We start from the raw sequence: 17,584 nt of genomic DNA, 5'->3' as shown, positions 1-17,584 counted from the left end.
AGCTTGTCTAGTTCAACAAAATTTTGAAACTACTTTATGGGCCACCTTCCCCTCTAATAAAAAAAAGAAGAAACAATTTTGTGATTAAGGTATAAACAAGTCTTACTTTTACATGTACATGTACTGTACACTCCTCTGATGTCTTGTACCCTTTCCGCTTTGATTTTATGCCGAGTAAAAAAAAAAAAAAAAAATCTCATCAAAGTTATTTCGAATAGTAAAACAAAAATTTGATATACAGTTCATGTAGGAGGGGAAAATGAACATCATTTAAAAACATGTTATTTGGCAAAAATACCTTTATTTTATTTTCAGATTAGTTTCACTCCAAATTCTTGTGCCTCATCTACATGTAGTTCCTTCATTTAGTTTCTGCTGTGGTATTATGAGGTTATGAGAAATGACTCCAGTATTTCAAGATACTTCTTGGCATTCATATTTTACGTGTACATGTGCACGTACATGTTGAGCACATTATATTTATTGTCTCGCCTGCATACCAGAGAGAGACTATACATGTATGTAGGTGCTTTTACGACGGCGGCGTCATCAACATTGAAATCTTAACCAAGGTTAAGTTTTTGAAATTTCATCATAAAACTTAGAAAGTATATGGACCTAGTTCATTAAATTTAGACATTTTTAATCAAGTATTACTGAACATCTTGCCTGAGTTTCAGGTCACATGATCATGGTCAAAGGTCATTTGGGGTCAATGGACATACAGATTTCATTATCATTCATGTGTATGAGTGTTTTCTTTTGTGAATAATTATTCAATTGCTTTCTCAAAGTCAGCACTGCTGCTATATCGAATCATGTATTGCAGGCGAGACTGCCAGAGGCGTTTCACTTGTTTAAGTACAGTGTATCAAAATATACGAAGTGCTATTACTCTACATGTATTTTCTTCTTGATTATAATTCAACATGATGGTATACATCATGTCTAATCAGTGTTTATTCTGAATTATTTGCAGGTTGATAAGAGTGGCACAGGAAAGATAGGAGCCATAGATGCAGCAGCTTTCCTCAAGAAATCAGGACTAAGAGAAACCATCCTCCATAAGATATGGGAGCTCTCTGATCCCCAGGGGAGGGGGTTTCTAGACAAACAGGTAGGGGTCAAAGGTCATTTTGAATTCAAAAGAGTACCAAAGCGTGACATCGAAGAAAAACCGATCTTGCATTTCATCGGTGTGAATCTTATCTTGGAGCTTGATGAAAAGCATCCACATTTAGTAGGAATCGAGGGGAAAAATTACACGGGATTCGATTCGATTTCCCCCCCAAAATGCTTAAAATATCCTTGGAAAATAGAAATAAAGCCCCAGAAATTTATCATTCACTGCAATGTTAAAGGCTTATCAAATGATGCAGATTTAGGCTGTAGATTGCGAAAAGTAGCCCACGAAAATTAAAAAATATCTTTTCGCCTGCCCGCGATACATTTGCACTATGTGTGACCACATGAATAATATTGGCCGGGTTTCTGTATTAACATTCAGAACCAGGCCAATGATACATTGCCTTCAGTGGGGCTGATTAGGTATTCAAGTGGTCTTATCTTGGGCTCTGTTAAACTGATTTCAACCAGAATTGGGCTGTAGATGTTTTTCCGTCATGAGAATGCTCCATCGAAATATTGGATAAAATGCAAAAAAATATGACATCTCTTTGTTACTTATCATGTATATTATGAAAGGCATATTCAGTGTTCATATTTTTCATGTTTTTAACACTGCACTCCATACAATGCATCTATGAATGTAATCAATCGTTTAATGATGTTGCTATGTCGGGCATTCCTATAGTAACATGGTACAATATAGGTTGTCGAAAATGTAAAGAGCAAAGTATATGAAACCTTTTAAAGCATACATCGTATGTAAACCAATTGCATCATGTACTCCTAAACCTGAATTCCTTTAATACTGTAGATTATATTATGTTCCTGTGTATACCTACATGTATTTTATTAAAAGTTTAAAATGCACAAAAGCACTTCACAGTCTGAACCGATCCTATGACAAGATATGTTTGCAAATGACACACATGTATTGTCATGGGAGAATATATGTTTCATTTTAAATGTTATGGATTAGGATACACAAGGGGGAATCTGAAACAACCCAAGTTTTATAAAACTTGTTACAATAACAAATTTGCATTAACAGTTTATAAGCTACTGAAATCCTTCAATCTGATTGGCCGAGAGATAATTGGTTTATATAACAAGTCTTTATGAAACAGGACCTTGATTGTCAAACATTATTCATTCATCCATACCAATAGGCAATATTCATTGTTATTCTTTTATGTAGGACAAATCAGGTAAACATGTATTTCCTGCTTTAACATGTAAATATAAAATTGTAAATCGGTTTTCCCTTGATAATGATTCATTATATATATTCCTATTTTATGTGCCCTTCATGTAGTTTGGAACCAATGAAATATTCAGTAGTTAATCATCATTAGGGCATAGTTTATGTCATTTATGTGTTGCTAATTGCCTCTCAAGAGATAGACTTCTATAATATATACTGATCCATATTACATGTTTTGATGTTATACTGTGTTTTGTGCAGTCATGAAGTGTACCGGTACACAGTACCTGCAATTCTTCGAGGTGAACTACTTTTATAGTTCCACATGTGATAAACTATAACTTGTACAATTTGTTAAAATTATACATTCTACATGTACTACATGTACAACTGTAGCATCATACCTACAACAAGAATTCTGATATTAACACCATCTTATTACATACTGTAGGCTATTAAGTGCCATTTTCAAATTACATTTTTTGTTGTTGCAATTTCCTTCCTTTTTGTATACATTGTGCATAGCACTCGTAATTGATAATAGCATTCAAGTATATGAATAAACATGTCGACCACTAGACAAACATGATAATTTGAGTTTTCATTGTGATAATATGCATACATACAAAACATAGTCCAATTTGTTTTAGTTTTAAATTTGTTTTTTATAGGTTTTAAAGAGGTCAACACTTTACTTCCTTTTTGGAAATGAGCTTCTCTCACGGTCACCTCCTCCTCTTTATCTCAATCCCTCTCTTCATCTCTTGTGCTCAGTACCGACTTTCACCTTTTTTCTCCATACCCTCCCCACCATGCCTTTCCTTGAAACCCTGTTTCTCCATTATACTTTTGTTATACCCTTCATAATTTCTCCTTCCGACTCTCTTCCTTCCCTCTGTATTTTTGTCTCTTTCTTATACATGTAATTGTCTCTTTTTGTCTTGGCCTCTTTTTTATAGGCGTTTGTGGTAGCCCTGAAGCTGATTTCGCTTGCCCAGAATGGTAAGGAAGTAGCCCCATCTGGATTGACCTTCCCAGCACCTCTCCCCAATCTGGTATGTACATGTGTGGACGAAATTTGTAAATATTTTGTTTTGTGCTTGGAGATAAAGTACGTAATTGAACCCTCCCCCTTGTTCCTCGAAAATATTTTAATATTTAATAGAGGAAGACAAAGCCGCCTTTCCATGTAGACTTGTACTGTAGTATGCATTCGTTTTGTATTCCATCCAATATTAAGTGAGTTGGATGTCAATTACCCCCCCCCCCCCCTCCTTTCTTAATAAGGAAAAAAGAAATTGGGGTAGGAGGAAAATTACATGATGCTATTGTAACGTAATGAAGCATTACATAAGAATAATAATGCAAATACAGTACACTTTACTTGTAGTACACAACAAACATAGGGAGAGTAGGGTTTTTTATAGGCAATATTAACTTTGTGGAAATAATTACTGCCACATGGTTTTAAAGTCGGCAATTTCCTTGAATATGTTGGAAGATATTAGTTGCTATGTGTTTTTTGTTTTCAGAAACCATAACTTTATTGAGAAATGAAACCACAATATTTTCCTTGTTTCATTATCCTTTTTATCAACTGTAACTGTTACAAGCTGGAGAAACGATTGCATTTATTGGGTAAAGTCCCCTTTTATACAAAATCCAATTTATGAAAGAGGGCCCTAGTTTAATCATGATGTCGAAAGACATTATACCATACATGATGACAGACTTGGAAAGGTTACATAAACATGTCCTGTCAGATGGTGTGTAGTAATTGGATTTGTGTACATTCGATTCAATCTGGACCCAATGCCCTTGTTAATGCTTGATTGCACAAGGAAATGTCTTATGTACATGAAAGACACAGCCTGTAGTGCTGTGTATTTATTGATTGTATTGAATTATGTTAACAGTCAATGTTTGGCTGATTAAAGTTATGGTCTCAATATATTGTACAGGTGTTGTGTTGGGTATTTCTGCATTACAAAATTGATTTCAAATTTATATATTTTTCAATACCTTTTCCATTTCATAAAATGCTTAGTGTTTGTTTTTAAACCTAATAGCAACAACTTGAAATATGTATAAATGTTATATTCTAAAGCTTCAGTTTAATAGATGTATATTGAGAATTGTATTCTAAAGGTATGTAGTTACTCTTGTGTTCTGTTTTATCTTTATATGTACATGTAACTATGATGTACATGTATTCCTATACTCTTTTTACTTTTTTCTCTTCTATTTAAATTCCTTTTGCCAAACCTACACAGTTTGGATTTGATAAATGCCACTTTCATTGAAACTAGTTCATAATGCTCCTGTCACATTTTGAGTGCTACTTTTGGCAGTAGCATTCATTTCAAACTTTATTGATACATTAATGTGTTTTCAGGGTGGAACTCCTCCAGTACACGGTCGATCAGGAAGCCCGGCAATGGCTGATGTCCCTTGGGCAGTATCGGTAAGTCATGTGACCTGGGATGTTTTCAATGTCTGATTTTCAAATTTAAACAGCAACATGAATCATGATTCAAAACGCTATTACAAATCAAAGAACACTCACACGATCAGCAGTACATCGTTCAGGATCTGGATTGGATCTGATTATAATTTGATCGTCTATAAAAATCCCCGCTCTCAAAACCTAACATCAGTGCAACTTTCACTGCGAGTGCACAATTAAAGACTCTTTAAAACTCAGTTGTGTTCAGTGTCGCATTTCATTGTATCCACAATGCTGAAGGTTGTAAAATCTAATAAGCTGATCGTTATTCAAACTTTCGAATGGAGCCATTGAGATCTGAAAGAAATTTTCTGGAATGGGGACATTAAACACACCCTTTGTTCCTCACTATATCTGCATTTTGTAATCAAGTTTTTAATCATGGTTCGTGTTGCTGTTTAAATTTGAAAATCGACATTGAACACACCCTAATAATTCTATATTATCACAGTATCCTTCGATGGATAAGACGCAAGACAGTATTAGAATAACAGGGATGATTTGATGTATATATATCTGATCATTCTTTTTCACTACAGAGAAACATCAATTGATTTTTTTTTTGCCAGGTTTACTTTTTTAGATTCACTAAATTGGTACATTCATTAAGTTCAGAACTGACACAATATATTTCAAGTGCATATTGGCTGCTGTTTTTTCCCCCATTGTTTAAAGACACTTTCATAAAGCTTGTGAGAAGTAATTTGTCTTGCATTATATGGTCCTCCATTCAAGCAAGTTTCATATGACAATAATGATTTGTTGGTATTGAAGATACAAAATGAATCAATACTTGCATACGATACTGTATCCATCATCATGTACAGTTACAGTATCAAATTAGGAATCGATATTTGGACAAAATGATTGTTATCAAATTTGTGAAGATCTGAGGATATTTAAGTTTTATATGAATTACTGTCCTGCCTTTTTATGCTTTAATGATAAAAATATCCATTTTCAGCTCAATATGAAGTGATTCGCTGTGTATTCTCTCTGGAAGGCTACATTATTGTTGGTATTTGTTACATAATAATGTATACAAATACAGTGTAAAGAGACATTTTTAAGAAGCTTTTATATTCATTTTCAAATATAATTTGTCGTGATAATGCTGTTAAAATTATAGGTACCGGTAGTATTTATATTTTTATATTGTGATTTTGATATACATGTAATATCAATCTGATAACTGGTGCATTTGTGTGATATCGGATAAAAACTAATAAAACCTTGCAAATTATGTATAATTTTGTCAAACGTGAGAGCACAATACTTTCAGATTTGTGAAATCAGGTTTATTTCTGTAAAATGAAAGCATAAATGTTGGTCCTCAGCATTCTAAATGAATGTTAACATTATTCCTAGATCGTTAAAATCCAATATGTGGCAATGGACGGGTAAATGTGAAAATATTGGTTGAAGTACTGGTACATGTACATGTTCAATCAATCAGGATTTGGGTAATTGTAGGGTATTAATGATAGTTTTTTTGTTTTTGTTTATTTTTGCACTTGAGGAACACTATTTTGCTTCACCCTTAAGGTGACAAAGTGTGGTTTGATGCCTTGAACCTTAAAGCAAAAGAAGTTTATTTTTATTTGAATTCAGTTCAATTCAATTCAATTCAAAAGCTTCATAATTAACAAAATAAGCATTGAAATTGCCTACCATACACAAACCTCATTTTGGGATTGCTAGATGCATGTTCATAAAATCTGAGATCTGTTCAAATGAGTTTGTATATATGTAACAAAACTTCACATTGTAGGTATACATATCTGGGGCCTGTTTCATAAAGGACTTGCAACTGTTGTAACTTTGCCATTATTGCAACTACCATGGCAACAGGGCTCAGCAGCCAATCAGAATCAAGGTTGCCATGGTAGTTGCCATAATGGCAAAGTTGCAACAGTTGTAACTCTTTATGAAACGGGCCCCTGGTAATACCTCTGTAAAGTAGAGAGGGGGAAGCACTGGTTAAAGGCATCGCTTGTTTTGGTTTAGAACTGATAAAGAGATGGGGGAAAATAATTAATTGATAAAAATGACTTTATTTAATTCCTTCAGGCTGAAGACAAGGCCAAGTATGACGGTATCTTCGATGGTCTTTCTCCGATCGACAACAAACTATCGGGTGACAAGGTCAAAGGTGTCTTCATGAACTCTAAGCTACCTGTAGACGTACTCAGCAGGGTAAGATCAATTTTTGTTGTGTGTGTAAATCACCCCTTTATTGATAAATCATACAAATGCGGGATGGTGTTTCATAAAGCTGTTCTTAAGTTTAATATGTGTGACTTATTAACAAATTACTGGTGATCCTTTCTTGCGGTAAGTGATACACACCAGGGATCCGTTTCATAAAACTTGTTATAATGACAAATTTGCAACAACAGTTAAAAGCTATCTGATTGGCTGATGGTAAATTTGTTATCGAAACGTTCATTTTGTCGTTATAGCAAGTCTTTATGAAACGGGACCCAGATTTTAGATTGCATTGATTTTGCTTATAAGAAAGGATCACTTGTAAAGTCGTCGTAACTTACGAACAGCTTCATGAAACACCCACCTGATTGGTGTTTCACAATGTTGTTTATAAGTTACGAGTGACTTTACAAACAGCTGGGGCCCGTCTTACAAAGAATTGCGTTTGATCCGATCATTCGCAACTACATGTATGGAAAGCCAGCAAAGTCAACATGTAGAATGCATGTTTGTTCAAATAAAATCTAGATATGAATGCATATCCATAAATTCATTGATTTCTTGACAATTTGGTGTGTTCTCCTTTGTTTACAGAGGACATTTTGCAAATTTCCTGTAAAAAAATTATGACACTGATGGATTTCCATAGAGTTACAATTGATTGGATCAGTTGTAACTCTTTGTAAGACGGGGCCCTGGGGATACTTTCTTGGGAGCTAAATCAATACCAAGGAAACTTTTGGTGCATATCATAAGATATTAATTCGAATCATGACATACTAATCAATGAATGTGGACAGCTTGAAAAGGCAAATAACTGCATTGGGGTTGTCGCCGAGAACAAGTTAGAGTCTGTGCATATGGAACCACTTGCTGCAGAACAAAATAAAGTCTGAGAAATAATTGGAGACACCCATTTCTTAGATGGTATTGTAAGATGATAGCATGTGATGGAGCCTTATTTGGAGTCACTTCATTAAGACATATTTCATCCAAACAACTCTCATTTTTTTTGGTATAACTATAGATATGGGATCTAAGTGACATTGACAAGGATGGCTTATTAGACAGAGATGAATTTTCAGTGGTAAGTTGACTCTCAGAATTTAGTTTGAGTATTGGAAATAAAGAGAACTGTTAGAAATGAACAAGCAAGCATTTGGACAATGATTTACAAAGAAATTGATAAGACATCAATCTGCCTAAAAGGGAGGTTTCTGTTCCTGCCTGCCTGATCATGACTTGTACCTTTATGGCACTAAAGACTGGACGTTAATCTTCAATTTGATGGATATATGCAACCATTCCAACTACAGATGCATTTCCTTGTTGCCTGTAATGGGAAATGTAATTTATGTCCAATTTATTGGAAGCTACATGTATTAGTCTTGAAAGAGTATTTCCTTAAAAAAATAATTTGATACCATATGTGGTTTGTGTTTATGCATGAAAAGCCTAATCAAGAGAATTTACAAGCTGTAGTAATATTTTTCCTTAAATTTACAATTTTTTTTGTTATATTTTTTGTTACTTGGTACAATATGTATCCCATCTATATCATTTCTATATAGAAAATCAATGATCTTTTGATTAAGAAGAAACTGCAATATAACCTAACTGACTTATTTACTTGAACTTACTAATTACAATGCATATCCATTGCTATTTTGAAGATATAAATACATGTAAACCTTCTATCTCTTAGGCTATGTACCTTGTATACCGAGCCCTTGAGAAGGATCCAGTCCCCGCAGCCCTCCCAGCCAAACTCATCCCGCAATCCAAGAGGAAAAAACCTTCCCTTCCAGGCTCCATCTCAGTCCTTCCTGGTATGCTGCCCCCTACTGGTGGTCTCAGGAGAGTCACACCTCCCCCGACGAGTCCAGCCCTGCGCAGCGGCTCTCCGTCGGCTATGGCTTTCCCTCAGCAGCAGCCAAGTTCGGTCAGTATACTCGTTCTTCATTCTATTGTGATTAGCCTTACTCATTATCAGGGATGTACATGTAGCCAAGGACGATACTTCCTAGTCATGAGGCCGTAGGAGAAAACCTTCTCCCATAGACTTTATGTGACTTTGGCCATATCCGTGGCCAAGGCCGGCAAAATGTGGCCTCGACTACATCTCTGCTCAATATAGTTATCATATTTGGGTTGGGATTACCACTGTTGGGAGGCAAAGCAGATAAAATCATTGTTTCGTTGACATAAACTGAATCACCTTTTCAAAACTTTTGGCTTCTCTTATCTATCTTTAGTCTTTCTTCATTCTCCCTCCCTTAGGATTCTTTTTGAAATAGATAAATTTTACATTGACCCATGTGAAAGTTTGTTTCAGAAAAAAATATAGAAAGCATAAATTGTATGCATCTTTTTCATTATCGTCGATGCCCACAAGAGAATACAATGGTGTACCATGAAACCACTACACTCTGTCTTCATTGCCATGGACACCTTCAGAAGTTTTGTTTCCATCAGATAAACCTTGTTTTTTATTTGAAATCAAATAATGAATTTGATTTGGGACTTGATTTTGTTGATTCCTTCGCTTGGATTGAATTCAGTAGTGATATCGTACAACAGAATTCTGCCACCTCTCAATGCCGCTTGTAACATTTCCTCTACTGTTTTGAAAACCTCCTTTCACTCAATCTTACCTGCACTTTATCAAGAGCTGTTTGCTATAATGCTACTTCAACTTCCTGAAAATTACCGTTTCCTTCTTCCTTTTTGGAATTGGAGATATTTGAGAAAACCCAAACAAAGATACAATTCTAGCAGCAATTACTGTAGGAAAAAAAATTCATGTACAAATTAGGCTCCTTTTTTGGTCACACAGTTTCTAGGTCACAAATCCAGTCTTAACAAAATGGCCCATATTCTGAAGTCACATTCAATTTAAACTTTGGGCTAAAGTTGTGGTTTAAGTATGGATAGCCAATGTGACATAAATCTCTATCAGTAGAGATCCAAACTATCTGCCCATTTGACTCAAATCATTATTAATTATCTGGAAAGTATGAAGAAGATAGTTGTCTTCACCAATGAAGACTCGGGGGAAAGAGCACAATAAACATCAGAAACACTTTTCTTTATGTTATTGACAAGCATCTGCTTAGGCTCTCATCCCCTGAAGAAAAAAAAACAACCTTGTCCTGATTGGTTTTATGATATGTGTATCTGGCAATTCAAAGCTGAATTTTCATATAAAACTTATGTGTGGTCCCATGTATTTCTCTGTTTCCAGTGCAGGTTAGGTGTCTATATTCAAACAAACTCTCCCAGTTGCTTTGAAACAGTTTCTTGTACGTAACAATAACAATGTGATTTGGGCTAGTAATTTAAAGCTTAGCGATTGATTGTGGGGCTGATTGTAATGCTTAATTATACACATGAATGAATACAATCAATCATATTCATGAATGAATACAATCAATCATATTCATGAATGAATACAATCAATCATACACATGAAATAATACAATCAATCATATTCATGAATGAATACAATCAATCAATCATACACATGAATGAATACAATCAATCATATTCATGAATGAATACAATCAATCAATCATACACATGAATGAATACAATCAATCATATTCATGAATGAATACAATCAATCATATTCATGAATGAATACAATCAATCAATCATATTCATGAATGAATGCAATCAATCATATTCATGAATAAATACAATAAATCATATTCATGAATGAATACAATCACTCAATCATACACATGAATGAATACAATCAATCATATTCATGAATGAATACAATCAATCAATCATACACATGAATGAATACAATCAATCATACACATGAATGAATACAATCAATCATATTCATGAATGAATACAATCAATCAATCATACACATGAATGAATACAATCCATAATATAAATCAGCTCCAAAATCAATGCTATGAGGTCCAGAACTTAATTTACTTTTCACATCATTTTTTTTCAGGTTGGGGCTGGAAGCACTGCTGCTTGGGTCGTTTCAACAGAGGAGAAGGCCAACTGCGACATCTTGTTCAAGCAACTTGACACTGAGGTCAAAGGTTACCTGACCGGTGATCAGGTCAAGCAATCGCTTTTAGAGACTGGGCTGCCACACCAAACACTTGCTCATATTTGGTAGGTGCTCTACAATACCACCAATGATAATAAAAGTGTAGATCTGTAGAGCGTACACACTGTCCACCAACGCTCATCAGTTATCTGATATATAAACAAGCTGCAAATGTAACCAAATCTGCAGATTAACCTACAATCCTAAAAATGGCACTATACAAAAGTCGCAGACATTTGCTTTTAAATTAGATTTTTACATCACTCATCAGAATTCATATCTACATCCTGATGAGGCTTGGTACCCTCTTGCTTGCTGCTCCATTCACCAACAATTTAAGGGACAAGCCCAATCAGCTCAGTATTCACAGGAGCTCTAGCAATAAGAAGACCAGTCCCTGCAGGCAGCCAATCAGCCCAATTGGTGACAACGAAACAAAATAATGATGTGTACAATATACAATAATATTTCATTTCATTTAGTATTCAACATTAGTGCTACTATTGTTCTTCCTTTCACATTTAACTTTTGTACTCATTGTTTTTCCTGTCACAATATATTTGTAGATTTCCCTATATTTCATTATACTTTTGACTCTCCTTTTCTCCTTATATTATACTACTCCGTATCCTGAGCTCCAGTCTATTTCAAACTGTGGTGTCACGTTGTGGTTTAAGTGTGTATGCGACACAAATCTCTGAGTATTTTTTTTATTAAACGGATATTAATGGTTTATTTTTTCAAGAATCAATGTGATATCGAGCTGACCTGTCAGTTGAATTCTGATAAGTTTGCTCTGTCCATGTACCTAGTCAAACAAGCTATACATGTAAATCTTACTGAACCTATCATGATGTTGTAGTATTAATAGAACATAATGCTTGTTTTTGCAGGAATCTACATGTATGTGATATCAAGCTGATTGGTCAGTCAACCTCTGTTCAGTTTGCGCTGTTGATGTAACTAGTCGAACCAGCTAAATCTTACTAGACCTATCATGTTGTAGTATTAATAGAACATAATGCTTGTTTTTTGCAGGAATCTATGTGATATCAAGCTTACCGGTCAGTTAAACTCTGATCAGTTTGCGCTGTCGATGTACCTAGTCAAACAAGCTAAATCTGGTATTATGCCACCACCTCAACTCACTCCTGAGATGATACCGCCAACTTTTAGACCTAAACCAGGAGGAACAGATGCTGCTGCTCTAGGTGTAAGTAGTAGAAAATGAATGGTGGTTGCTCCTGTGTGCGCTAATAACCTGATGGATTCTATACTTTGACTTTAACAGTCTTTGGTAAAAGACCATGAACCATCTTCAGAGATAACAGAGCTTCAGTAAGGGCTTGGTTCCAATTATTATTCCAACTTTTGCTTCAGGGCATCCAAATTTCAAAGGAAATTTTCTTTCATCCAATAGGACACAAGTAGCGTGAAGTCTCATTGCTCCCTCTTTCTATACATTGTGAAAAGTACCTGGTGATGTATACCCTGTTTCATAAAACTTTATATTTAGTAGCAAGGTACTAGCTACATTTGTGACAGTGCCACTGGGTTGACAAAGAACAAATATGTCATAAAATTCTAGGATTTTTTTTTTATCATAAGGTTCTCTGAAAGAATGCCCTAATGTTGTGTATTCCAGGAGCGGCCCAAAACAAATGTGTCTCAAATTCTATCATTTGTTATTGGTACTGAGTTTTATGAAAGAGTGATCTAATTGTCCAGTGTTGTGGCCTGTTGATTAGCGTCCAAACTTTGGTTTTGAATCCAAGCCATGGCATAATTTCCTTCAGCAAGAAATTGATCCACTGGTCCGTATCCCCATTTTGAACCAAATTTGATCAGCCAATGCACTCAGTGGAATCTGATCAGTGTCTGCGTCGCTACACCACAAGGGTTTTCCCAGTAGAGACCACCTGCTGTTCCCTGTGCCCGAGTTTCAGCCTTAGCTCTGTATACGGTACTTTTCAATATCGCAAGCAATTCATTGAGGTCTGAATAGTGTCTCCCCAGAAAATATAGTGCAAAATTATATTTTATCATGTGAGCACCAATTATACCAATGATCTATTTTAAATACTCATGAATATTCGTAGAAAAAATTTGAAATTATTATTTCTTTCAGGATATGGGATTGATACCTGGAGGAGCGCCCGGTGATTTCTCTGCAATCAAGGAGCTTGATGCTATCAGTAAGGAAATTGATACACTCAATAAAGAGAAAGGACAGCTACAGACGGATATACAGAAGAAAGAAGAGATGATTAAGATGAAGAATATGGAAGTTCAGGTTTGTCAATGAATTGCATCTCGTTTTGATATAGGTTTAGGAGAGCATTTAATTTCCTCGGTGCAAATATCTTGGTGTTGTGGTTTTGACTCATTGCCTTGTAATCAGAGGATTGTGTGTTCAAATACCACTGCTGCCCAACGTCCTCTGGCAAGGCATCAATCAAGCCAGTCTCTACCTAGGTTTTGAATGCGTAACTGGTAGGATGCAAAAGCCAATGTAGTATTACTAGCACCTGAGCCTAGGAGTTCTTGTTGTCGTACTCAGCAAGTGGAGATACAGGACTTGATGATGGGAGTGATGATACAATATTTCAAAACTGAATGTATGTCTGTAGCAATCTTCCATGTTGTTTAAATTTTTTTAAATTGCAAATTTACTTTGTTTCACTCTCTTCAAGGGCTGCAAAATTTCCATCTTTTAAACGATAGAATCAATACATCAGAATCACTATCTAAATGTAGATAATTAATGATCATAGAGTTACACATACATGTGTGCCAAGTCTCCTTCTCACATGCATCAATTTCGCTGATTTTTGTTTCAGTGTAAGCCTGAACTGCTAAATCTGTACGATTCTTTTCACTCATTTAAATCTGTTTTTGTTATTTTTGTGATTTCAGGGTCTACAGACAGAGCTGGACAAATCCTCGGCCCAGGTCAAGCAGCTAGAATCTCAGAAATCGGAAGCCCAGAGGAGACTGGATGATCTGGACCAACAGAAGACCAAATTAGAGGGGCTGTTGACCGAGGTCCAGTCCCAGTGTCAGGAAGTACAGAAGAGTGTCGACTCGCTGAGAGGACAGATTAGTTCACAGCAGAGCACAGTCAAGGTAGATGGCGTAGAAATTATATCATTATCACAGGACTCTGGATTTCATATGTGACCAGTCACCCCTGAACCAACAATAACTCGCCAGGGAAGGTTCTTTGTAAATAACCAAATTAGGAATTCGGTATCCTAAAAGCAAATATCAGAAAATTGGCCTATCCGAAAGATTATATAGATGCTTATAGACTTTTTTGGGGGTCCATTTTGGCATCTTGTATATTTTAGACATGCTCAGTAAATTGGACCAAGTCACCATTGGATGCTAGTTGTGCAATGGTTTTGATGGGAAAGAAAAGGTGTAATATTTCATTCATAGGAAATGATAATGTTGATAATACCATAGACCTTTTCATTCTAATAAACTCCCACCCAAGTCCTGCACTGTACTCACACATTGTGCTAATTCACTAAATCCTTTCATATAGAACTTTTAAAAGTAGCTTTTAATCTAAATAACATATAACATACATCCGTGTGCAGTTTTGAAGAGTTTTTCACCAAACCGTGCCTCGCTTCATTTGAGAATTCATGTAATTCCTCTTGCAAAGTCTGTGATGCCTGCTAATGACGTTTGACTGCAAATGACCTTTGACATTTTCTAAACCTCCATACCACATTGCCAGCGTATGGATCAGCCCCTGTCCTACCCCCAATCATAGCCCTTCTCCATCTTACTAATTTCTACTTTTTAGAAGAAAAAGCTCAAGGGGGAAGAAGCAAAGAAAGCTGTTGCCAAGGTAACGGGCATGACGATGCAATCGGCCATGATGAGAAGAGAACTTTTTTTTTATAAGGCAGCATGTTTGAATGACTAGTTTGCATGCTAGGCATGTTTGATTAAGAGATGCTTATGTAACAAGAGGGTGTTTTATGAAGCTGTTCGGAAGTTATGTGTAACTTTACACTTGACTGGTGACCTGGGGCCATTTCATAAAGCTGTTTGTAAGTTAAGAGTGTCTTTAAGAACAAGTGGTGATCCTTTCTTATGTTTTACTAAATGATATATTCACCATTAGATCGAAATGTTCAGTGGTGATTATTTAGCATGTAAGAAAGGTTCACCAGTCGTTCTTAAAGTCACGTACAGCTTTATGAAAACAGCTCCCTATTCTTTGGTGCTGAATCACATTTTCAACAATTTTGATTCCTAAGCTGCCATTGAATTCCAAACTTTATAGATTAAAATTCTTGTAGTTTGGAAGCATCCAAATGCAAAGTTTATTTCTCAGTCCACAGTTGATTAGGGTTTTAATATGGAATTCACTCCCACCACAAACATGTTGAAACAGGAAGAAAATTGAGTTTCTCATAGAGCCCAAGAATAGGTTACCAGTCATGTGTATTAAACTTAGAAACAGCTTCCTGAGACACATCCTAGATGCTCATCATTTGCAATTGTAAAGAGAATAATTGAATTTTCCTGTCTGATTCCAAGTTACTTCTATTCTGGTGATAGAGTTGCTGCCAGGCAAGCGGTAGTTAAACATCTCTGCTTCTTAGATTCTTTTTTATCTAATTTCAGTTACATGATGAGAATGAGTCATTTTCTGGTTGCAAGTCAAAATGTCAAAATTTAAGCTATTTTGATAGATATATTTTTTTAAGACAAATGAAAATGTTGTCCGAACAAAGATATGAAGGCTTGTATTTTTACAAGGATTTGTTTGATCAATATCGTTTCATCTTCCAGACTTTAAAGTGTTTGGATACAGAGTGCATGAGTTTGATACGTCAATCTTGTGATATCAATCATGTGTAAAGGTGCAATGCATGTACAACTTTTACAACATTGATGGTTGGATGAAAGTGAAACTGTTGGCAAAGTGTTCTTGGAATCATGAGCAGAAACAACCTCTTATGATACAATTGCAATAGATGAGCATCATGAGTAGAGCTATAGAGAGATGATGCTATGATCACATTGTATGCTAATTATTTTTTCTTCTATTTTATTCCTTTTCTCCTTGTGATATTGTGTATGTATGTTCTCTGATTGTGTGTGTATGTACTCTGATGGTGTGTGTATGTACTCTGATGGTGTGTGTATGTACTCTGATGGTTTTTGTATGTTCTCTGATTGGGTGTGTATGTATTCTGTTGGGTGTGTGTATGTTCTCTGATGGTGTGTGTATGTACTCTGATGGTGTGTGTATTTCTCTGATGATGTGTGTATGTACTCTGTTGGGTGTGTATGTACTCTGATGCTGGGTGTATGTTCTATGATGATGTGTGTATGTACTCTGTTGGGTGTGTGTATGTACTCTGATGCTGGGTGTATGTTCTATGATGGTGTGTGTTTGTACTCTGATGGCGTGTGTATGTACTCTGTTGGGTGTGTGTATGTACTCTGTTGGGTGTGTGTATGTTCTCTGATGGTGTGTGTATGTACTCTGATGGTGTGTGTATGTTCTCTAATGGTGTGTGTATGTACTCTGTTGGTGTGTGTTTGTCCTCTGGTGATGTGTGTATGTACTCTGTATGTTTACTCTGTTGGGTGTATGGTGTGTTTCTGGCATGTCGTGTGATGGTAATTCGCTGCTCCCAGGCTCAAGAGGAAGAACTGAAGAGAGCACAGTCAGAGCTGATCACTTTGAGGAAGGAGGAGCAGCAGCTTGAGCAGCAGGTCGAGACGGGGAAGTCCCAGCTGACCACAGTGGAGGAGAATCTCAATCAAACAAACCAACAAATCACAGAGGTAAAGAAATGCAAATTCTATTTTGAAATCTATAATCATTTTCTCTTCAGTCTTTATTACCCCTTATTTTATGTTATTTTTTTTGTTCTGTATACTTGTTGTATTCCCCTTCTCTTATTCTCTCCCAGTTTTCTTGTTAAATCAATCTCTTTTTTCCTCTACCCTTTTCTTCTCCTCTGCTCCTTTTCCCCAGCACTACTTCTTACTAATACCTAGTCTTACTGATTTTCCTTTTCACGTCGCTCTTTATCTTTTTTTTTTTTCATCATATTTTTTTAATCTTCCAGTTATTGTGATATAACACACTCTCCGGGGCTCCGGGGCAAAAGTAGTATATTTACAACTTGAATTGATTTCTATTTCACCACAAGTTGTATTTCACTACAATGTATGAAATCAAGTATTGCTATGTTTTCTACAAATGGAAATCATGCTATACTTTGTGCATAATAGGACAAAGAGAAATATAAGACAGAGGCATGTTGGTCAGGGGTTCACAAAAGAAGAGTTCTTCCCTTTTGTCTGTAGGCATGTATATGCCTCTCTGAAAGATAAAATTTCATATTGCACAATAATCAATCTGTTATATTGTATTTCCATGATATTCAGCTTTACACAAAACTTCCATCCCTGAGTAAGACCA

General features: G+C 35.7%; 1 protein-coding gene across 4 annotated transcripts in view; it reads left to right on the top strand.

Annotated features, from left to right (window-relative positions):
* The window catches only part of LOC129270911 (epidermal growth factor receptor substrate 15-like 1), a 39,620-nt gene that overhangs the window by 9,624 nt on the left and 12,412 nt on the right, over positions 1–17,584 (top strand). For 2 of the 4 annotated variants that reach the window (XM_064106900.1, XM_064106898.1), the window contains exons 3-14: positions 980–1,117; positions 3,289–3,384; positions 4,725–4,793; positions 6,906–7,031; positions 8,071–8,130; positions 8,749–8,985; positions 11,017–11,186; positions 12,160–12,334; positions 13,250–13,414; positions 14,038–14,247; positions 14,939–14,983; positions 16,792–16,941. In XM_064106900.1, the coding sequence (XP_063962970.1) occupies positions 980–1,117; positions 3,289–3,384; positions 4,725–4,793; positions 6,906–7,031; positions 8,071–8,130; positions 8,749–8,985; positions 11,017–11,186; positions 12,160–12,334; positions 13,250–13,414; positions 14,038–14,247; positions 14,939–14,983; positions 16,792–16,941 (1,641 nt within the window). The remainder of the gene's footprint in view (positions 1–979; positions 1,118–3,288; positions 3,385–4,724; positions 4,794–6,905; positions 7,032–8,070; positions 8,131–8,748; positions 8,986–11,016; positions 11,187–12,159; positions 12,335–13,249; positions 13,415–14,037; positions 14,248–14,938; positions 14,984–16,791; positions 16,942–17,584) is intronic. The other 2 variants (XM_064106899.1, XM_064106901.1) reach the window with 1 other exon arrangement.

This window comes from Lytechinus pictus, chromosome 11 (assembly GCF_037042905.1).
Source record: "Lytechinus pictus isolate F3 Inbred chromosome 11, Lp3.0, whole genome shotgun sequence".
Classification (NCBI taxonomy): Eukaryota; Metazoa; Echinodermata; class Echinoidea; order Temnopleuroida; family Toxopneustidae; genus Lytechinus; species Lytechinus pictus.
Note: the sequence above shows the minus strand (reverse complement) of the source record. Positions and strands in the feature narration are given on the sequence as shown.